Genomic DNA, 17733 nt, shown 5'->3' on the forward strand with positions numbered 1-17733 from the left:
GTGCACCCAGTCACCATGGATGCATCTTGCGGGGGAGTTTTGAGAGATCGGTGGAAGATGGGTTTCATTCGTAATATCAGAAAGTGCTCCATCCTAAACGTCGAGCTGTGGGCGATCATGGACGGTCTGAAACTTGCTTGGGACATCGGAGCAAGGAGCATTGAAGTTGAAGTTGAATCTAATAACAGTACAACTGTTCGCATTCTTAGGTCTCCACCTCTGCCCAGTGATTCCATTATCCGTAGGATCCGGCAGCTGCTGAGCCTGCAATGGTCTGTCAAGCTCACTTTCATTAATCGTGGGAAGAATGCTTTAGCTGGTGCTCTTGCTAAATTGGGTCGCTCGATGGAATTGGGGCTAACGGTGCTTGAGCAACCTCTGACACAGGTTTAGGAGCTGCTCGACAAAGATAGAGAATTCCGTTCTGCTAGCTAATCACTGCTTTGCAGTTTATTTTTAAAAAAAAAAGTGTAGTAAATCTCCTAATATTTTAGTATTTAAAAATAAACACATAATTATACTGATATAAGTATGTTTTTATATTTTCAAAAAAATAAAAAAAAAATTAAAATAATAAAATATATATTAAGTTATTTGTGTCCAAATTTTATTAAAAACATATAAATTAAAAATAATAGAAAATTATATTTTCTATGAATTTTTGTATGAATATTTTGATTTTAATATTGAGAATACAACTTGTTAAAAAAGAAAATATATCTTAAAGACAATTTGGTAAATCACATTTTTCTTATCTTATATTTCTTCAATCAAATACTATAATCTTACATTTTTGTTAAACAAATCAAATTAAGTAATACAACATTCTTATTAATATATTAAATAATATATATATATATATATATATATATATATATATATTTAGTTATTATAATTCAAATATTTTATTAATTTATAAAATTACTTGTCGTCTTATTAGAGGAAAAATTAAGTGAGAGCAGAGAAATTGAATTGGGGAAAGAGGTTTAGAAACAACTAATCATTTAATGTAGTCCAACACTCATTAATTATTTATAATACGTTTAGTATTCAAACTATCGATTTTTGTCTGTTTTAGTATTTAAACTTTTATTTTTTTTAAACTATACATAAATTCAATTTTATTGTATTTTAGTACCCATGTTCAAAATTTAACGTTCATTTTGGAGAAAAAATTGAAAGTTTAGGTACTAAAACGGGCCAAAACTGATAGTTTAGGTACTAAATGTATTTATTTTTTAACGGTGGATACTAAAATGAGACAAAAACTAAACATTAAGTATGATTTTGAAAAAATTGAAAGTTTAAGTACTAAAACAGACTAAAACTAATAGTTTATATACTAAATACGTAATTTGCCCTACTTTCTTTTAAAGGTCATATTATTGGTGAAAACTAAAGAAAAAAATTGAAGGATTTGAACTTGGTTCTACTACATTATAGATACAATTAGGGTGAACAAAACTCGACTCAACTCGAAAATTTGATTTTTTTCCAATTTTGAGTTATTCGAGTCGATCTGAATTATCAATTCTTTTTGAGTTTGTTGAAATTTTAAAATTTTGAGTTACTCGAAACCGAAAATTTGACAGTTTTACGATTTAGTTCTTGATTTAATTATTCCTTCAATTCTTCCTTCATTTTAAGTCCATTTTTTTACCAAATTAGAATCACATGCTCCTATATCATCATAGAATATATATGTACCTTTAGTTCCTATTTTTGATAACTCATTTTTTTCAATTTAATCCCTCAATTTTTAATAATTTCTTTATTTCTTCAATTCATCATTTATTTTAAGTCCATTTTACCAAATTTGAATCACATGCTCATATACCACAATAGAATACCTATGTAACTTTAATTCTTACTTTTTACTAAAAATATACTCTCTATTTTTTTTATTCAGTCCCTTGACTTCAAATTTTACTCAATTTGATCTTTCGACTACAATTGTTTGCAAATTCTTTCTTCCCATCAATTCTTTGACTCCTTTATACTCTCATCATTATTTTACCCTCAAAATACTTTCTTTAAAATATAATACTATGAATATATTTTATAATTTAAGATTGTAGTTGATATATTAAATAACATTATAATGTGAAAAGAATAATATATATATATATATATATATATATATATATATATATATGGTTAGAGAGTAAAAAAAATGGAACAAATACTTGTCACAATATTATAAATAATTATAATATAATTAGTATAGAAACTAGAATAACTCGATTTAGAATTCTTAAACGCGACTCGACTAAAAAAAATTCAAGTTAAGTTCGAGTTGTAAAATACGACTCGTCAACTCAAATAACTCAAAAATTTTTAACTCGACCCGACTCGATCGAATGCTCACGCTACATACAATACCACTTAGTCAACTTCAATATTTAATTATGATCGACACAATTTTATGCATAGGTTAAACTATGGTTAATAAATTATTACTACATAATACAATAAATTACGCATTTAGTTATTAAATTATTTGTACAATTTTATTTTAATCATTCAATTATTTTTAAATCATACATAACATTAAATTTTAATTTTATTTTGATCACTTAGTGTAAAAAAATAACGAAAATTTTTGACGTGATATTTTTTATTTTTTCAATAATAATATGATATTATTTTATGATAATATATCAATATCATCATTAATTTTTTAACAGTCGATAATTAAAATAAACTTAAAGGTAATAATAAGTATTTATGAAATACTGGTTAACCCTATATCATTTACGTTCTTGTGAGAATATGAAATACTGGTTGGCATTTTTGGAACTCTATTTGGATGACATTTTTGTAATTTTGCCAAATATATTTGTATATTTTAATTAAAACAAGTTGGCAATTGGCCCCCCAAAGTTCAACTTCACTCGTTTCCTGCCAGTTTCCTATGGATGAACTTATTTTATTTATCCAAATAAGTATTTGAAAGGTCAATTCACCCCTTATTTTATCTTTATTTTTTATTTTTAATATTACAATTTCCGATTTTTTTTCAAACATTTTATCGTCTCCTTCCTCCAAGTTGGTTATAAGATAATATATAAATATTTTTTTTATTCTAAATCACATATATCATGATTATTTTTCTTAAAAAATTAAAATAACCTGAAATTGAAAATATATGTAACAAATAATATTTTTTACAACAGTCTAAAATAAATTTTGTTCCTATTAGGACAAGTCTACAACGCACACCACACACCAATGTGTATCGGTATAAATTTATAAATAGTCATTAAACTATGATAAAATGATCTTTTTGATCATTCAACTTTTAAAAAATTATAAAATGAATATTAAATTTTAGATTTCGTTAGAAAGAAGTATTGACATTTGACTATCGTTAAGAGCTAATGTGACATATTAAATAAAAAAAAATCTCATTTGCTTCATGTGACTTTTTTTATATATATTTTTCAATAATTTTAAGTAATAATTTCAAAAAACTAGAAAAATATTTTTAAAATATATGGATTTTTGAAATTTTAAATATATTTTTAAAATTATATTTAAAACTACTAAAAATTAAAGAATTGAATCACATTATTTAATAAAAAATGATTTAATTTTTATAGCTAAAGTTATTGGATTTCAAAAATTATAAATTATAAATTTTCAAATGTAACTACAATTAAATAAAAATTAATTATAAAATTTTTTGTGAATTAATAATTCATATTTTAAAAAACTAATTATAATTTTAAGAATTAAAAGATTAATTATAAAGTTATAATTTAAAAAAATACTTTTGTAATTTTAAAAATGAATCATGAATATATATATATATATATTTAGAATTATTATTTCAAAATATTGAAAAATATCAAAATAAAATTTATTTTATAATTAATTTGAGTATTTAGAATTAGGTTTTTTAAATTATTTAAGGATTGAACATGAGCTTCACCAACATCAATGTCGAAGCCAAGAACTTGCCGGAAAATAGGTGACAACAAATCCAGTGCTGCCTTTATCCATTTTACCGTCGACCTCATCACCATCATCCAGTTTGCCATCTCGAAGGAGAAGCAGAGTCGGCAGTCAACCCGCGACTTGTTCCATTTGTTTTACTTGCGTTGGTATTTGAAAAATCAACCCACGAACTGTAACCATAAAATATTAATTTTGATACATACATTTGACTTGCTATGAATATTTATCATTCATATCGGTTTAATATTAGCTTGCCCTATCCATTACACCCAAGTTCGACCCCCATGAACTCTTTCTATACACTATTTTACTATGCTAATTGTTTTCCCTCCAATCATATGGCGATACGAGTGGGTCAAAAAATAATTAAATTTAATAAATTTAAATTACAAAATAAATCCTTCAATAAAATAGTGACACATGTCATAAATATTAGATGATTAAATTTATTAAAATAAAAAAATTATGATCAAATTGATAGAATATATAACTATTGAGGACTAATTATGGAATTATGTCAATTTTTATGTCAGAACTTTCAACCGCGGTTAGATTGATTGACAACAATTAAATAGTTAAGTTGTTTGATTGACAAAATTGAAAGATCGATGGTGAAAATAAAATGGCTAAATAGTTGAGTGGTCAATGTTATAATTTACCATAAATAATTTACCTTGAACTTTTAACTAATTTATAATTGAGCTCTTTAGAATTTAAATTTTTATAAATGAAATTAATGATGCTCATCGGTGCTGGTTTAGTGTTGTAGAATTCCCCTTATCTTATTTATTAACTTTTCTCATTTAATTTTAATTATTTTAATTTTAAAATGATGTTGATATTTATAACTTTATTTTATTTACTTTTAAAAACTTTGTTTTAACAAGGAATAAAGTGATTTTTATTAATATTAATTCTTAGATTTAATATTTCTATTTTTAATTATTTTGATAATGTAATGAATATATTAAAATAACAAAAAAAACTCAAATTCAATGAATAATATAGATATACATATTTATAGACTGAAATTGAAAAAAAAAATTCAATTCAAGGTATTCCAAACTAAAATAAAGTTTTAAACATCAAAATCATGTTAAAAAATAATAATTGTATAATAAAAAATTAAAATTGGGTACACCTACTCCCACCGACAATCCCAAAATTTAAAATATTTTAAACCAAGTGGGAAAATAGTAAATAAAAAATACATATTTATTCTTATCTAAACAAAGAAAAACAAAATTATCCCTAATATTAAACTTAAGGGTAAATTACATGTTGAGTATCCCAATTATCAATTGTTTCCCATTTTAATCATTTAATTAGTTCTTTTCAAAATCATACCTAATGTTATATTTATTTTATTTTGGTCACTCATTGTTAAAAATTAACAGAACTACTGACGTGATAATTTTTATTTATCAATAATAATGTGATATTATCTTATACTGACAGGAAATATCACTTTTAATTTTTTAACAACGATTGATCAAAATTAAACTACAAACTAAATGATAGGCATGATTTTGAAAAAAAAATTAATGACCAAAATAAATAAAAATAATAAATGAGATACTAAACATGTAGTTTATCCTAAAGTTAAATACAACGATCGTCAATCCAATAAAAACCTAAGATACATGCACTCGTAAAATCCATTGCAATATATGCTTAAGCTATGAAACCCCAATCGCTTTACGCCTTCTTTCTTCTTCATTTTTTCATCGCTTTGCAATGCAAAGCGGCGCCAGAACATGAATCTACGACCACCGGCCGAACCATCGTTTTTGCGACGCTTGACCGATCAGAATACGCTTGGGACATCTTTACGCTTCCAACTTCCGACCCACCAAATGCTTCAAATGAATTTCGGGTTACAGACGGTGAATCCGTCAACTTCAACGGCCACTTCCCGTCGTCCTCGCCACCTTCTATCATCAATCTTCGTCACAACCGAAGCCTAATTCAGGCACCTAAAGCTCCGCCGGCGCTCCAACTCATCTATGTGACGGAACGCAACGGGATGTCGAATATTTACTATGACGCGCTTTATTACAGCGCGTCACGAAGTACTAGATCGAGATCGAGGTCGGCACTTGAAATTCCGGTCCGAGTTCAGGCTCCTTTGTTGGGTTCAGAAGAAAGCAAGAATCAGGTTTCGATGAAAGATAAGCCGAGTTTGAGTGGGCAGAATTTAATTTATGTGTCAACTCATGAGGACCCGGGTCAACCTAGGACGAGTTGGGTTGCTGTGTACTCCACTCATTTAGGGACCGGGTTGACTCGACGACTCACTCCTTACGGAGTAGCCGATTTCAGCCCCGCCGTGTCTCCATCTGGGGTTTGGACAGCCGTGGCTTCGTATGGGAGAGAAAGAGGTTGGGATGGGGAGATTGAAGAACTAAGTACTGATATTTATGTTTTCTTGACTCATGATGGGACTAACCGAGTCAAGGCTGTTGAACACGGTGGGTGGCCGTGTTGGGTTGATGACTCGACTCTGTATTTCCACAGGAAAAGTGAAGACCAGTGGATGAGTGTTTATAAAGCAACTTTCCCTAAATACAAACCAGTTTCTACCAAGTCAGTGACGATTCAGCGAGTCACACCACCGGGTCTCCACGCTTTCACCCCAGCTACTTCCCCAGGTAACCATAAGTTCATAGCAGTAGCTACAAGAAGACCCAATTCAAATTTTCGTCACATAGAGTTGTTTGACACTGTCAAAAACGAGTTTATTGAGCTAACTCGACATGTTTCTCCTACTACCCATCACTTCAACCCGTTTATATCACCCGACTCAGCCCGAGTTGGATACCATAAGTGCAGGGGAGAGAATCATGAAGGGAAAGCACAATTATTACTTGAAAATATTAAAAGTCCAGTGCCGAATCTCTCTCTGTTCAGAGTCGACGGTTCATTTCCTACTTTCTCACCCGCGGGTGACCGAATTGCCTACGTGGGTTCCACTTCTCCTGGTATTTATGTAGTGAACCGGGACGGCTCGAACATGCTCCAGGTTTTCCCCTTCAATGCTTTTGCAACCGCATGGGACCCGGTCCGGAAAGGAATTGTATACACAAGTGCCGGACCGGGGTTTTCTAGTGAGAGTACTAAAGTTGATATTATGGCCATCGACGTTGATGACTTTACCCAATCAAATTATAGAAGGTTGACCGCAAATGGTAAAAACAACGCATTTCCCTCACCATCACCCGATGGTAAACGGATTGTTTATAGGTCGAGTCGATCGGGTCACAAGAACTTGTATATAATGGATGCAATCGAAGGAGAGAAAGGCGGGATTGAAAGATTAACGAATGGTTCATGGATTGATACCATGCCTAATTGGTCACCAAACGGTGATTGGATCGCATTTTCTTCGGATCGGCATAACCCGGGTTCAGGTAGTTTCGAGATGTACCTAATCCATCCGAACGGTACCGGATTAAGGAAGTTCATTCGTAGCGGGTCATCCGGTCGGACAATGCACCCGTCATTTAGTCCGGATGGAAAGATGATAACGTTTACTACGGATTATGCAGGAATATCATCTGAGCCAATCTCAAATCCACATGACTTAGGTCCATATGGTGAGATATACACGATCAAATTAGACGGCTCCGATTTGAAGAGGCTTACCCACAGTCTTTACGAAGATGGGACCTCTTCGTGGGCCCCATTTTACATCAATCCTGATGACGTGGAGTGGCCGAAGAGGGGCCATTGTGCTTTTGAGGATTGTCATTGGCTCAATAAAGTGCCAGGCCGCGGCGGCACCACCACATCGGGACCAAGCCTCAATGCAGTGTACGATTCTAAGCATATAACTATGTGTAACGGAGTTTTTGTTGGATCTTAGGATTTTTCGCAGCTTGGGCAGATGTTCAGTCCTTGTCGCAGAGCTTTGGGCTGCATACATTTTTGTAACAAGCACCCTCTGTTGATGTGGTAGAAAGTGCATTGTGCAGGAAGTACCTGGTAGAAGGTCCATTGTAGGGAGCCCATTCTATTGACCTTTGTAGAAGTCGGTAGCATTGACCATTGAAGAGGGGGCAAAAATATGAAAAAAATTGATATGAATTTTATTTAAAAAGAACAAACACGTGTGTGGTATGTCAAAGACACGTAATTACATGAACATCTGTAACGTTAGGCATCACTTTAAAAGAAACGATATAATTTGAGTATTTCTATTTATATTGAGGCTATATTAATTAACCTTAGGTTCAATCACTCACACACACATACATAAAATATTTAAAACGATATATTTAAATACTTGAAAATTCATATATCTAAATAACGTGGGATTTGAAAATTCACACGAGCTTCTCAAATATTTAAATATATGTTATTATGTATGTATTTATCAAGTGATTGATCATAAGGTTAATATACACGTTACAGTCGCTATTTGGTCCGTGCTCGTGTAATTACACGTATTCAACACGCATCACACTTTATTTTTATTCACAACATGGCATGAAGATTTGTGATTTCCTTATTTAATTTTAGGGTTTCTGTGAGGGGAGGGTTAAGCAATTTTTTATTCACAACATGGCATGAAGATGCGATTAACATGATGTTAATTTTTAAAACTTTATTTTATTTACTCTAAAAAAACTTTGTTTTAATAGGTAATGAAGTGGTTTGTAGTTTTAAGATTAATAGTATTTTTTTAAATATGATTTTTTATTGATATTAATTTTTATTTTTAATCACTTTGAAAATATAATGGATATATTAAAATAAAAAAAACTCAAATTTAATGAATAGTATAGATATGTATGAATATTTATAGACTAAATTAAATTAAAAGTATTCCAATATAAATTAAAGTTTAAACATCAGCATCATGTTAATATATAATAATTTCATAATAAAATATTAAAATTGGGTACACCTAGTCCCACTGCCCAAAGACCTAAAAATTAATATATTTAAAATCAAGTGGGAAAATAGTAAATAAAAAACCACATATTTGTTCTTATCGAAAGAAAGGAAAATAAAATTATCCTTAATATTATATATAAAGGTAAACTACATATTAAGTATCTCAACTATTACTTTTAGTCTGTTTTGATCATATAACTATTTTTCTTTTCAAAATCATACATAACATTACATTTTGGTTTCATTTTGATCACCCACCGTTAAAATATCAACAAACCTATTGACGTGGTATTTTTTTTTATTTTTTTCAAAGACGATGTGATATTATCTTATGGTAACATGTCAACATCACTGAATTTTTTAAAGATAGATGGTCAAATTGAAATCAAAACTAAACTTAGATATGATTTTAAAAAATTGAATGACTAAAATAGAATAAGAGTGATAGTTGAGATACTAAAAGGTAAATACAACTACAACGATTAGAGATGGGCATGGAACCCGAACCCGATGGGTTCCGATCCGACCCGATAGAATCAGATCGGATTTTTTTTAAAAAAACGGGGCTCAGGTTGGGTCGGGTCAAGTTTTTTTAAATATGATGTTCGTGTCGGGTCGGATTTGGATTTGGATTTAAGGTAAAAAATACCCGACCCGAGAAAAATATAATTTTACCTTATATATTTAGAAATAATTACAATAATACCCTTTTATATATTATTTTTTAATTAAATCACTGTTTTTATTAAATAAAAATAATATTTTTATTATTATTTCGAGTCGGATCGGGTCGAGTTCGGATTTTTTTAAAAAAAAATCGGGTCAGATAAAGGTTATATATTTTTTGAGTCGAGTCAGATTGGGTGAAAGGCATTAAATTTTAAGATCAAATTGGCCTAAACCCGACATATACCCATCCCTAACATCCACCATATATCTAACAAAGACCTAAGACGCATGCACTCGTAAAAGCCAGTGCAATATATGCTAAGCTATAAAACCCCGATCGCTTTGCGCCTTCTTTCTTTTCCATTTCCTCTTCGCTTTGCTATGCAAAGCAGCGCCGGAACATGGGTCTCCGAGGAACGGCCGAACCATCGTTTTTACGGTGATTGATCGATCAGAATATTCCCAGGACATCTTTACGCTTCCAACTTCTGACCCACCAAATCCTTAAAATGAATTTCGGGTTACCGACGTTGAATCCGTTAACTTCAACGGCCACTTTCCGTCGTCCTATCCGCCTTCTATCCTCTCTTTTTCACAACCGAAGCCTAATTCATGCCCGTAAAGCTCCGCCGGCGCTCCAACTCATCTATGTGACGGATCGCAACGCAACGGAATGTCGAATATTTACTATGACGAATTACAGTGTGTCGCGAAGTACTAGATCGAGATCGAGGACGAGGTTTAGGTCGGCACTTGAAATTCCGGTCCGATTTCAGGCACCTTTGTTGGGTTTAGAAGAAAGCAAGAATCAGGTTTCGATGAAAGATAAGCCGAGTTTGACTGGGGAGAATTTAATTCATGTGTCAACTCATGAGGACCCGGGTCAATCTAGGATGAGTTGGGCTGCTGTGTACCCCACTCATTTAAGGATCGGGTTGACTCGACGACTCACTCCTTATGGAGTAGCCGATTTCAGCCCCGCCGTGTTAAGGTTGGGATAGAAAGAGGTTGGGATGGGGAGATTGAAGAACTGAGTACTGATATTTATGTTTTCTTGACTCGTGATGGGACTAACAGAGTCAAGGTTGTTGAACACGGTGGGTGGCCGTGTTGGGTTGATGACTCGACTCTTTATTTCCAAAGGAAAAGTGCAAACCAGTATATGAGTGTTTATAAAGCAACTTTCCCTAAATAGAAACCGATTTCAAACAACTCAGTGACGATTCAGAGAGTCACACCATCGGGTCTCCACGCTTTCACCCCGGCTACTTCACCAGGTAACCATAAGTTCATAGCATTAGCTACTTGAAGACCCAATTCAAGTTTTCGTCACATAGAGAGCTGTTTGACACTGCTAAAAACGAGTTTATTAAGCTAACTCGGCATGTTTCTCCTCCAACCCATCATTTCAACCAGATTATTGTCGCAATTGTCTTTCAGTTGGGCCTCGGAATTGAACTTCGACTTAGAAAAATGTGGATTGGAGTCGTCACCGATAATTTATTTAAAAATAAATGGGTTGATCGGATACCCTATTTCTTACATGATCTGCGTCTTAACAGAAATATGTCGGGCTCGGGAGTCGGTTACGGTCAAGGAAGGATTAACACCCTTGAACCGCCCTTTCGGTACTACGTAATTTCCAGTTGTCTTAATTAAGAAAAATAACAAGTTAAATTAAAATGTAAAATTTCGATCCTAATTACTTACCCTTGATTGATTTGAAAATATCCTTTAAAAAAATTGAGAAATGTGTTAGATAAACAACGTAAAGAAAACAAATAAGATACAAGGAAAAAATAAAATAAATAAGTAAGATAAGAAAAAAAATAGTAAGAAATAAGACAAAAAAATGGGCTCTCTAGATTAGTAGTATATAATATAATATTTAATAATAATAATGAAAAAGACACAAAATTTTTCTTAAAAAAATAATAATATAATAATAATGAATAAAAAAATGAAAATAATAAAAACATAATATAAATATATAAAGTTATAAGATATATTACATAAATAAAGAAATAATCAAATAAAAATAATTAAGAATATATATATTTAATAATAGGTATATAAATAAACTATTAAAAGTATAAAAAATATATACGACTAGATAAAGATAATTACAATATATATATAGTAATATTAGACTTATAAGTAAAATATTAAAGAAATATATATATATATAATAATAATAAAATATAGTAAAAAAAATAAATGAAAATAATTTAATATATATATACATATAATAATAATAACATGAATAATAAAAATAAATGAATAAAATATCCATATAATAAATAAAGGGACTAATATAGATTTTTAAAAAGCTTTTCCCCTCCTTTAACCGAAAATCAAACGGTTTTTAAAAATAAGCCTCGGGGTAGATCTACGTTCGAAACTTCGAAACCCTACCCATTTTGGTCATTGACACAACCCACGTTTTGAGTTATTCGAACCAAATCTCAAGAAAAATAACGTGCACATGCAAAAGAAAGAAAAAAGAAAATGCTACATTTTATTTCATTTTCAAATCATTTACAATAGTTTTGTCTTTGTATCTTCCCGTGCTTTCCTCTATGTTTTGTGTGTAAATCGTGTGTTACAATGGTGAGTTACAATGGCTATTTATAGTGCTTGTGGATCCTATCTTTAAGAATTTAAATCTTAGTAGAACTCTATCCTATTTTTAGGAGTTTGAATCCTAGCAAAATTTTATCCTATTTTTAGGAGTTTGAATCCTAGTAGGACGAAAATGTGTGCTGACAGCTGCCCCTCTTTGCCCATAGTCGTGTAACGGGGATAGGGCAAAGATTAAAAGATACACTTTTCGTTCAGTGGAGTTGAAAATTAACTCTGATGTTTCAATAACTCCCTGTCGAATTGAGTTACGAATGACTCCTCCATCGTGAAGTCGAGTTCATCTTGAAATGATATGAAATTGAAGTCGTAGTTCGGAATTTGAATCAGCACGTGGCTTCCCGTTACCCTTCGGTCTTCTTCTCGGTTTAAAGACCTTGGATCGGAATCGAACTCAGAAATCTTCATTGACAGATAGCTTTTTCTTGACTTAAGCTATGTTGTTTGAAAATGGTTGCTTGTCACTAAGGCACGGCTAACCCAGGTCATCTTCTCGACTTGAAAACCTCGACTGCAACCGGAAAGTAGTGCGATTGATGTGTCATCGAGCTGAATAGAGTCGAACTCGACAATTTTGATGGCAGATAATCCTTCTTTGAGTTGGATATCCTTCGTCGTGAAGTTGAAATCCAAGTAAGTAGCATTGTTCCGAGTCCAATATCCTCCGTCGTGAAGTTGAAATTGGCTCTGGAACCGGGAAATTGTTTGTTGACAACCAGCCGTCCCTTCGTTGTGAAGTTGAACTTGTGTTGTCTCGAGTCCAATATCCTTCGCTGTGAAGTTGAAATTGACTCTGAATGAAATTTTGTTGACAAGCAGCGGTCCCTTCGTCATGGAGTTGAACTTGCGTTGTCTGGAGTCCAATATCCTTCGTTGTGAAGTTGAAATTGGCTCTGAGATTGGGAAGTTGTTGTTGACAAGCAGTGGTCCCTTCTTCGTGAAGTTGAACTTGCGTTGTCTGGAGTCCAATATCCTTCATTGTGAAGTTGAAATTGGCTCTGAGATTGGGAAGTTGTTGTTGACAAGCAGCGGTCCCTTCGTCGTGAAGTTGAACTTGCGTTGTTTGGAGTCCAATATCATTCGTTGTGAAGTTGAAATTGGCTCTGAGATTGGGAAGTTGTTGTTGACAAGCAGCGGTCCCTTCATCGTGAAGTTGAACTTGCGTTGTCTGAAGTCCAATATCATTCGTTGTGAAGTTGAAATTGGCTCTGAAATTGAGAAGTTGTTGTTGACAAGCAGCGGTCCCTTCGTCGTGAAGTTGAACTTGCGTTGTCTGGAGTCCAATATCCTTCGTTGTGAAGTTGAAATTGGCTCTGAAATTGAGAAGTTGTTTGTTGACAACCAGCCGTCCCTTCGTTGTGAAGTTGAACTTGTGTTGTCTCGAGTGTCACGATATCCTCCGTCGTGGAGTTGAAATCGCAGATGTTTGGCTTCGAGCTAGACATCCTTCGTCGTGAAGTTGAAATATATTCTCGAGCAAATTGTGTCGTTTCAAGAGAAACTGTCTCAAGGGAGACAAAATTTGTTTGAAGGAAAACATATTCAAAGATTTCGTTAAATTGTTTTCAAAGTTTATGTTTGGAGAGAAACTGTCTCAAGGGAGACAAAATTTGTTTCAAGGGAAATTATCTCAAGCGAGATAAAATTCATTTCAAGGGAAATGTTTTCAATGTTTATGTTTCAAGAGAAACTGTCTCAAGGGAGACAAAATTTTCTGTTTCGAGGGAAACTATCTCAAGAGAGAAAAAAAATCATTTTAAGGGAAATGTTTTGAATGTTTATGTTTCAAGAGAAACTATCTCAAGGAGACAAAATTTTCTGTTTTGAGGGAAACTATCTCGGGAGAGAAAAAATTAATTTCAAGGGAAATGTTTTCAAGAGAAACTGTCTCAAGGGAGACAAAATTTTCTGTTTCGAGGAAAACTATCTCAAGCAAGATAAAATCTTCTTAAAAAAAACAGCCTTGAGTGAAATGAAATGCCTTCTTTCGAGTGAAAATGGTCTCAAGCGAGACAAATCTTGTTTTAAGAAAAACAATCTTGAGTGAAATAAATCTTTTTTCGAGAAAAACAGTCTCAAGTGAGACAAAGTATGTTTTAAGAAAAACAAATTTGAGTCTGATAATCATCTGCATTAAATGAGACTGTCTTAAGTGAGACAAAGTTTATATTGGATGAATGTCGATCTTTCAATCTGTCGAGTTGGCTTTTAATCTCATCTTCTCCTGAAAGATCTGTAAAATGTATATGGATGTAACTATCCTGATGATGTATGCTTGATGTATGCCCAAATGAAATTTATTTGCTGTTGAATTTGCCCTCAATGGAGGAAAAATCAAGGTTTTTATTGCTCATGATGATGAATTCAAAGATGCGAATTTCATGCGTCATGTATGTATGTGTTGATGTATATGTTGAGATGTGAGGGGAATGGCTGCGTGTGCAGTCTTCATTCTGACTTAATTTGTCTTCATTTCCACCATGGTGTACTCTTGCAGACCTCAAAACAATTTTTCCTTCCCTTATCAAATTTTGCCCAAAAGATGGTTTCCTTTACCTCTGTTTCGATCTTGAGCTTCAGAGCGATATTTGTTGAATTCTAAGATATGCTTCCAGAGAACTTATCTTGTTTGAAAATGCTTTTCTTCTTTCGAATTTTCAAAATTTTGAAAAATATCAAAAAGAACTTTTGAAAAAGTTACCTTTTTCTAGGTTTCACAATTGAAGCAAATCATAAAACATGAGTTCATTGGATATCAAAAGAATCAAACACTCTTTTAATCTTTGATAGCTGCAAATCTTTGACAAATATCAAGATCGAAAAGTTGGTCTAGAGGTGGGTTTGTTTCATCGATTTGGTTATGGCATGCCCCTTTTTCTTGATTTGGTATTTTGATCAGAGGCGAACAAAATGACACAACTAGCATAATCAATGACTAGACCTTTCAGAACACTTCTGTTTCAGTTCTCTGAAATCTTCCATTTGTTCAAGTTTCGTAAGCTCTTCTAACAAAGGTAGTGCAGAAATATCGGTCTAAAAAATGAAATTCTTGAGTGCTCGTGTGAATTTGACTATAACAGGTGTTTCTCAACTCCCTTAGTCTATTATTACCGAAAATTTCTTTTTAGATGAATTTGATTTATTTTGCCATTGTCTGGCTAGCCGAATCCATAAAGTCAGGGCGTTCAACCAATTGCTTTATAGGGACAGCTTATAATCACTTTTATCAGGTTTAACTGAAGGGTTCATCTCATCACAAAGTCTTTGATCTGACAAAAGCAGTGGAGCAAACACCGAATTGCCAAGTGTCCGAGCAATGTCATGATTTGAATGTAATCTATTCATAAAGCCAGGGCTTTCGAGTTTTCTCTATAACCAATTGCCTTAGTGGAATAGCTCAGCTTTAGAGGGACAAATCACTGAAGGGTTTGTCTCATCACAAAGTCTTTGGTCTGACAAAAGCAGTGGAGCAAACACCGAATTGCCAAGTGTCCGAGCAGTGTCATAGTTTGAACATAATCTATTCATAAAGCCAGGGCTTTCGAGTTTCCTCTATAACCAATTGCCTTAGTGGAATAGCTCAGCTTTAGAGGGACAAATCACTGAAGGGTTCATCTCATCACAAAGTCTTCGGCCTGACAAAAGCAGTGGAGCAAACACCGAATTGCCAAGTGTCCGAGCAGTGTCATAGTTTGAACATAATCTATTCATAAAGCCAGGGCTTTCGAGTTTCCTCTATAACCAATTGCCTTAGTGGAATAGCTCAGCTTTACGGATTTAATTTCTTAAGATTGTCAAGAAGAGCCTGTTATAGTCTAGGTGTTTTTGAAAGTCAAGGGATCTCATCTTTAGAGTTCAATTTCCAAACAACTGACCTAAACTAGATTTACTTACTCGACTATTCCATATGTGAAGATCATTATCATCCCTGAACATCATAAACAAGGGTATAAACCAATTAGTTTTGCAATCTCATGTGCTAGTTGCCCTATTATGTTCGCTCTTAATACGTGTCTGAATACCAAACCTTGGATGGACTCTTCATGAGAAGAGAAAACTTAGCTCGGTAAGAGAAAAATATATAGTCTGATGTATCTTTTAAATTAGGACCAAGGGGTTTTTGTTTTGCAGGGTTCAATCTTGTCATTTGTCAAAGATTTACAACCTCAATTATTAAACATTTTTTTAATTGAGGTGATATTCAAGGAATTCAAGATTAAATTTTGCTCATCTCCTAAGAAGGAAGCATTTTATTTAAAATGTTTAAACGTCAAGTGACTTAAAAATGTTCACGCATAAGAAGTACGAAAGAAAAACAAGTTCAAACAAGATGATATACTTGATAATGCAACAAAATTCCTAATGGATGCCCCATATGACTCTCGATCAGAATGCCCCATTACATATTGAAAGTGAATGCCCCTGAATCGATCAGATCTTGGACCTTACGTTTCAATGCCCCACAATTCTCAGTGGTGTGCCCTGAGCTCCCAATATGATAGCTGCATACGGCGTTAATATCATGACCTTCAGGATATGGGGCCTCTCTAGGTTTGGATTGAACTAGAGTCACAAGATTTTTCTCAACTAGCGTTGGGAGTAACTCCTCATATGTCATTGGGATTGGACTGATGCAAATCTTTTCTTTCCTCGGTCCTCTCTGAGTTTGTTTAGAAGTACTAGACGGTACAACTGCAACATTTTTTGGACTTGAGACCGTAACACCTTTGTTGGCGTTGTAGGTACTGACATTGTTCATATCTCCCTCAATTTTTCCTTGTTTTATAGCTAGCTCGATCATCTCACCAGCCATAACTAGATCAGAGAAAGTTCCCGATGTAATTGCCACCAGGTGCCCGAAGTAAGGTGCCTTCAGGGTTTGTAGGAACAACTTTCTAGTTTCTTTTTTATCCAGGGGTGGATGAACCTGCACAGACAAATCCCTCCATCGTTGCGCATATTGTCGGAAACTCTCATTATGCTTCTTTTCCAGGCTTTGCAGCATAACTCGGTCTGGTCTCATATCGTTGATATGCTTATATTGTTTTAGGAAAGACTTGGCTAAGTCTTTCCATGTCTTGATGTTAGTTTGGCTGAGCTGATTATACCAGCGGATAGCTGAACCGGATAGGCTTTCTTGAAAGCAGTGGATCAGGAGTTGATCATTCCCTCCATATCCTGTCATCTTCCGACAGAACATAGTGATATGGGCTGATGGGCAGCTGTTCCCATCGAACTTCTCAAACTCAGGAGCTTTAAACTTTGGTGGAAGCACCAAATCTGGAACCAGGCTTAGCTCCCTTGCGTCCACTCCATAATAATCATGGTCCCCTTGGACTATCTTCATTCGATCTTCTATCATCCTGATCTTCTCTTCCATCTTTTTCGCTTTGTCATCTTCATTAAAATCCGGGATACTGTAATCATCCGGATGATTATCAGGATTAGTTTTGGAAGTTTGCACCTTTACAGCAGATGATGCTTTTCCTTTGACAGCAGAAGAATTTTCTTGTGGTCTGGGTAAGATCTCGGGTGACATAATCACCTGTGAGGTTGGTGACATGG

General features: G+C 33.4%; 1 protein-coding gene across 1 annotated transcript; it reads left to right on the forward strand.

The window, feature by feature from the left end:
• The first annotated feature begins 5626 nt into the window (after positions 1-5626).
• On the forward strand, positions 5627-7840 carry LOC120155874. Its single transcript, XM_039167345.1, has one exon. It carries the CDS (start codon positions 5642-5644, stop codon positions 7823-7825), a length of 2184 nt encoding a protein of 727 aa, XP_039023276.1. The 5' UTR covers positions 5627-5641; the 3' UTR covers positions 7826-7840.
• Positions 7841-17733: the final 9893 nt, after the last annotated feature.

The sequence above is a fragment of the Hibiscus syriacus genome, unplaced genomic scaffold, assembly GCF_006381635.1.
Source record: "Hibiscus syriacus cultivar Baekdansim isolate YM2019G1 unplaced genomic scaffold, ASM638163v2 tig00111208_pilon, whole genome shotgun sequence".
NCBI lineage: Eukaryota > Viridiplantae > Streptophyta > Magnoliopsida > Malvales > Malvaceae > Hibiscus > Hibiscus syriacus.

What these genes read in the sequence shown, in the direction of transcription:
- LOC120155874 (XM_039167345.1), top strand. Translation starts at nt 5,642, where the DNA reads ATGAAACCCCAATCGCTTTACGCCTTCTTTCTTCTTCATTTTTTCATC.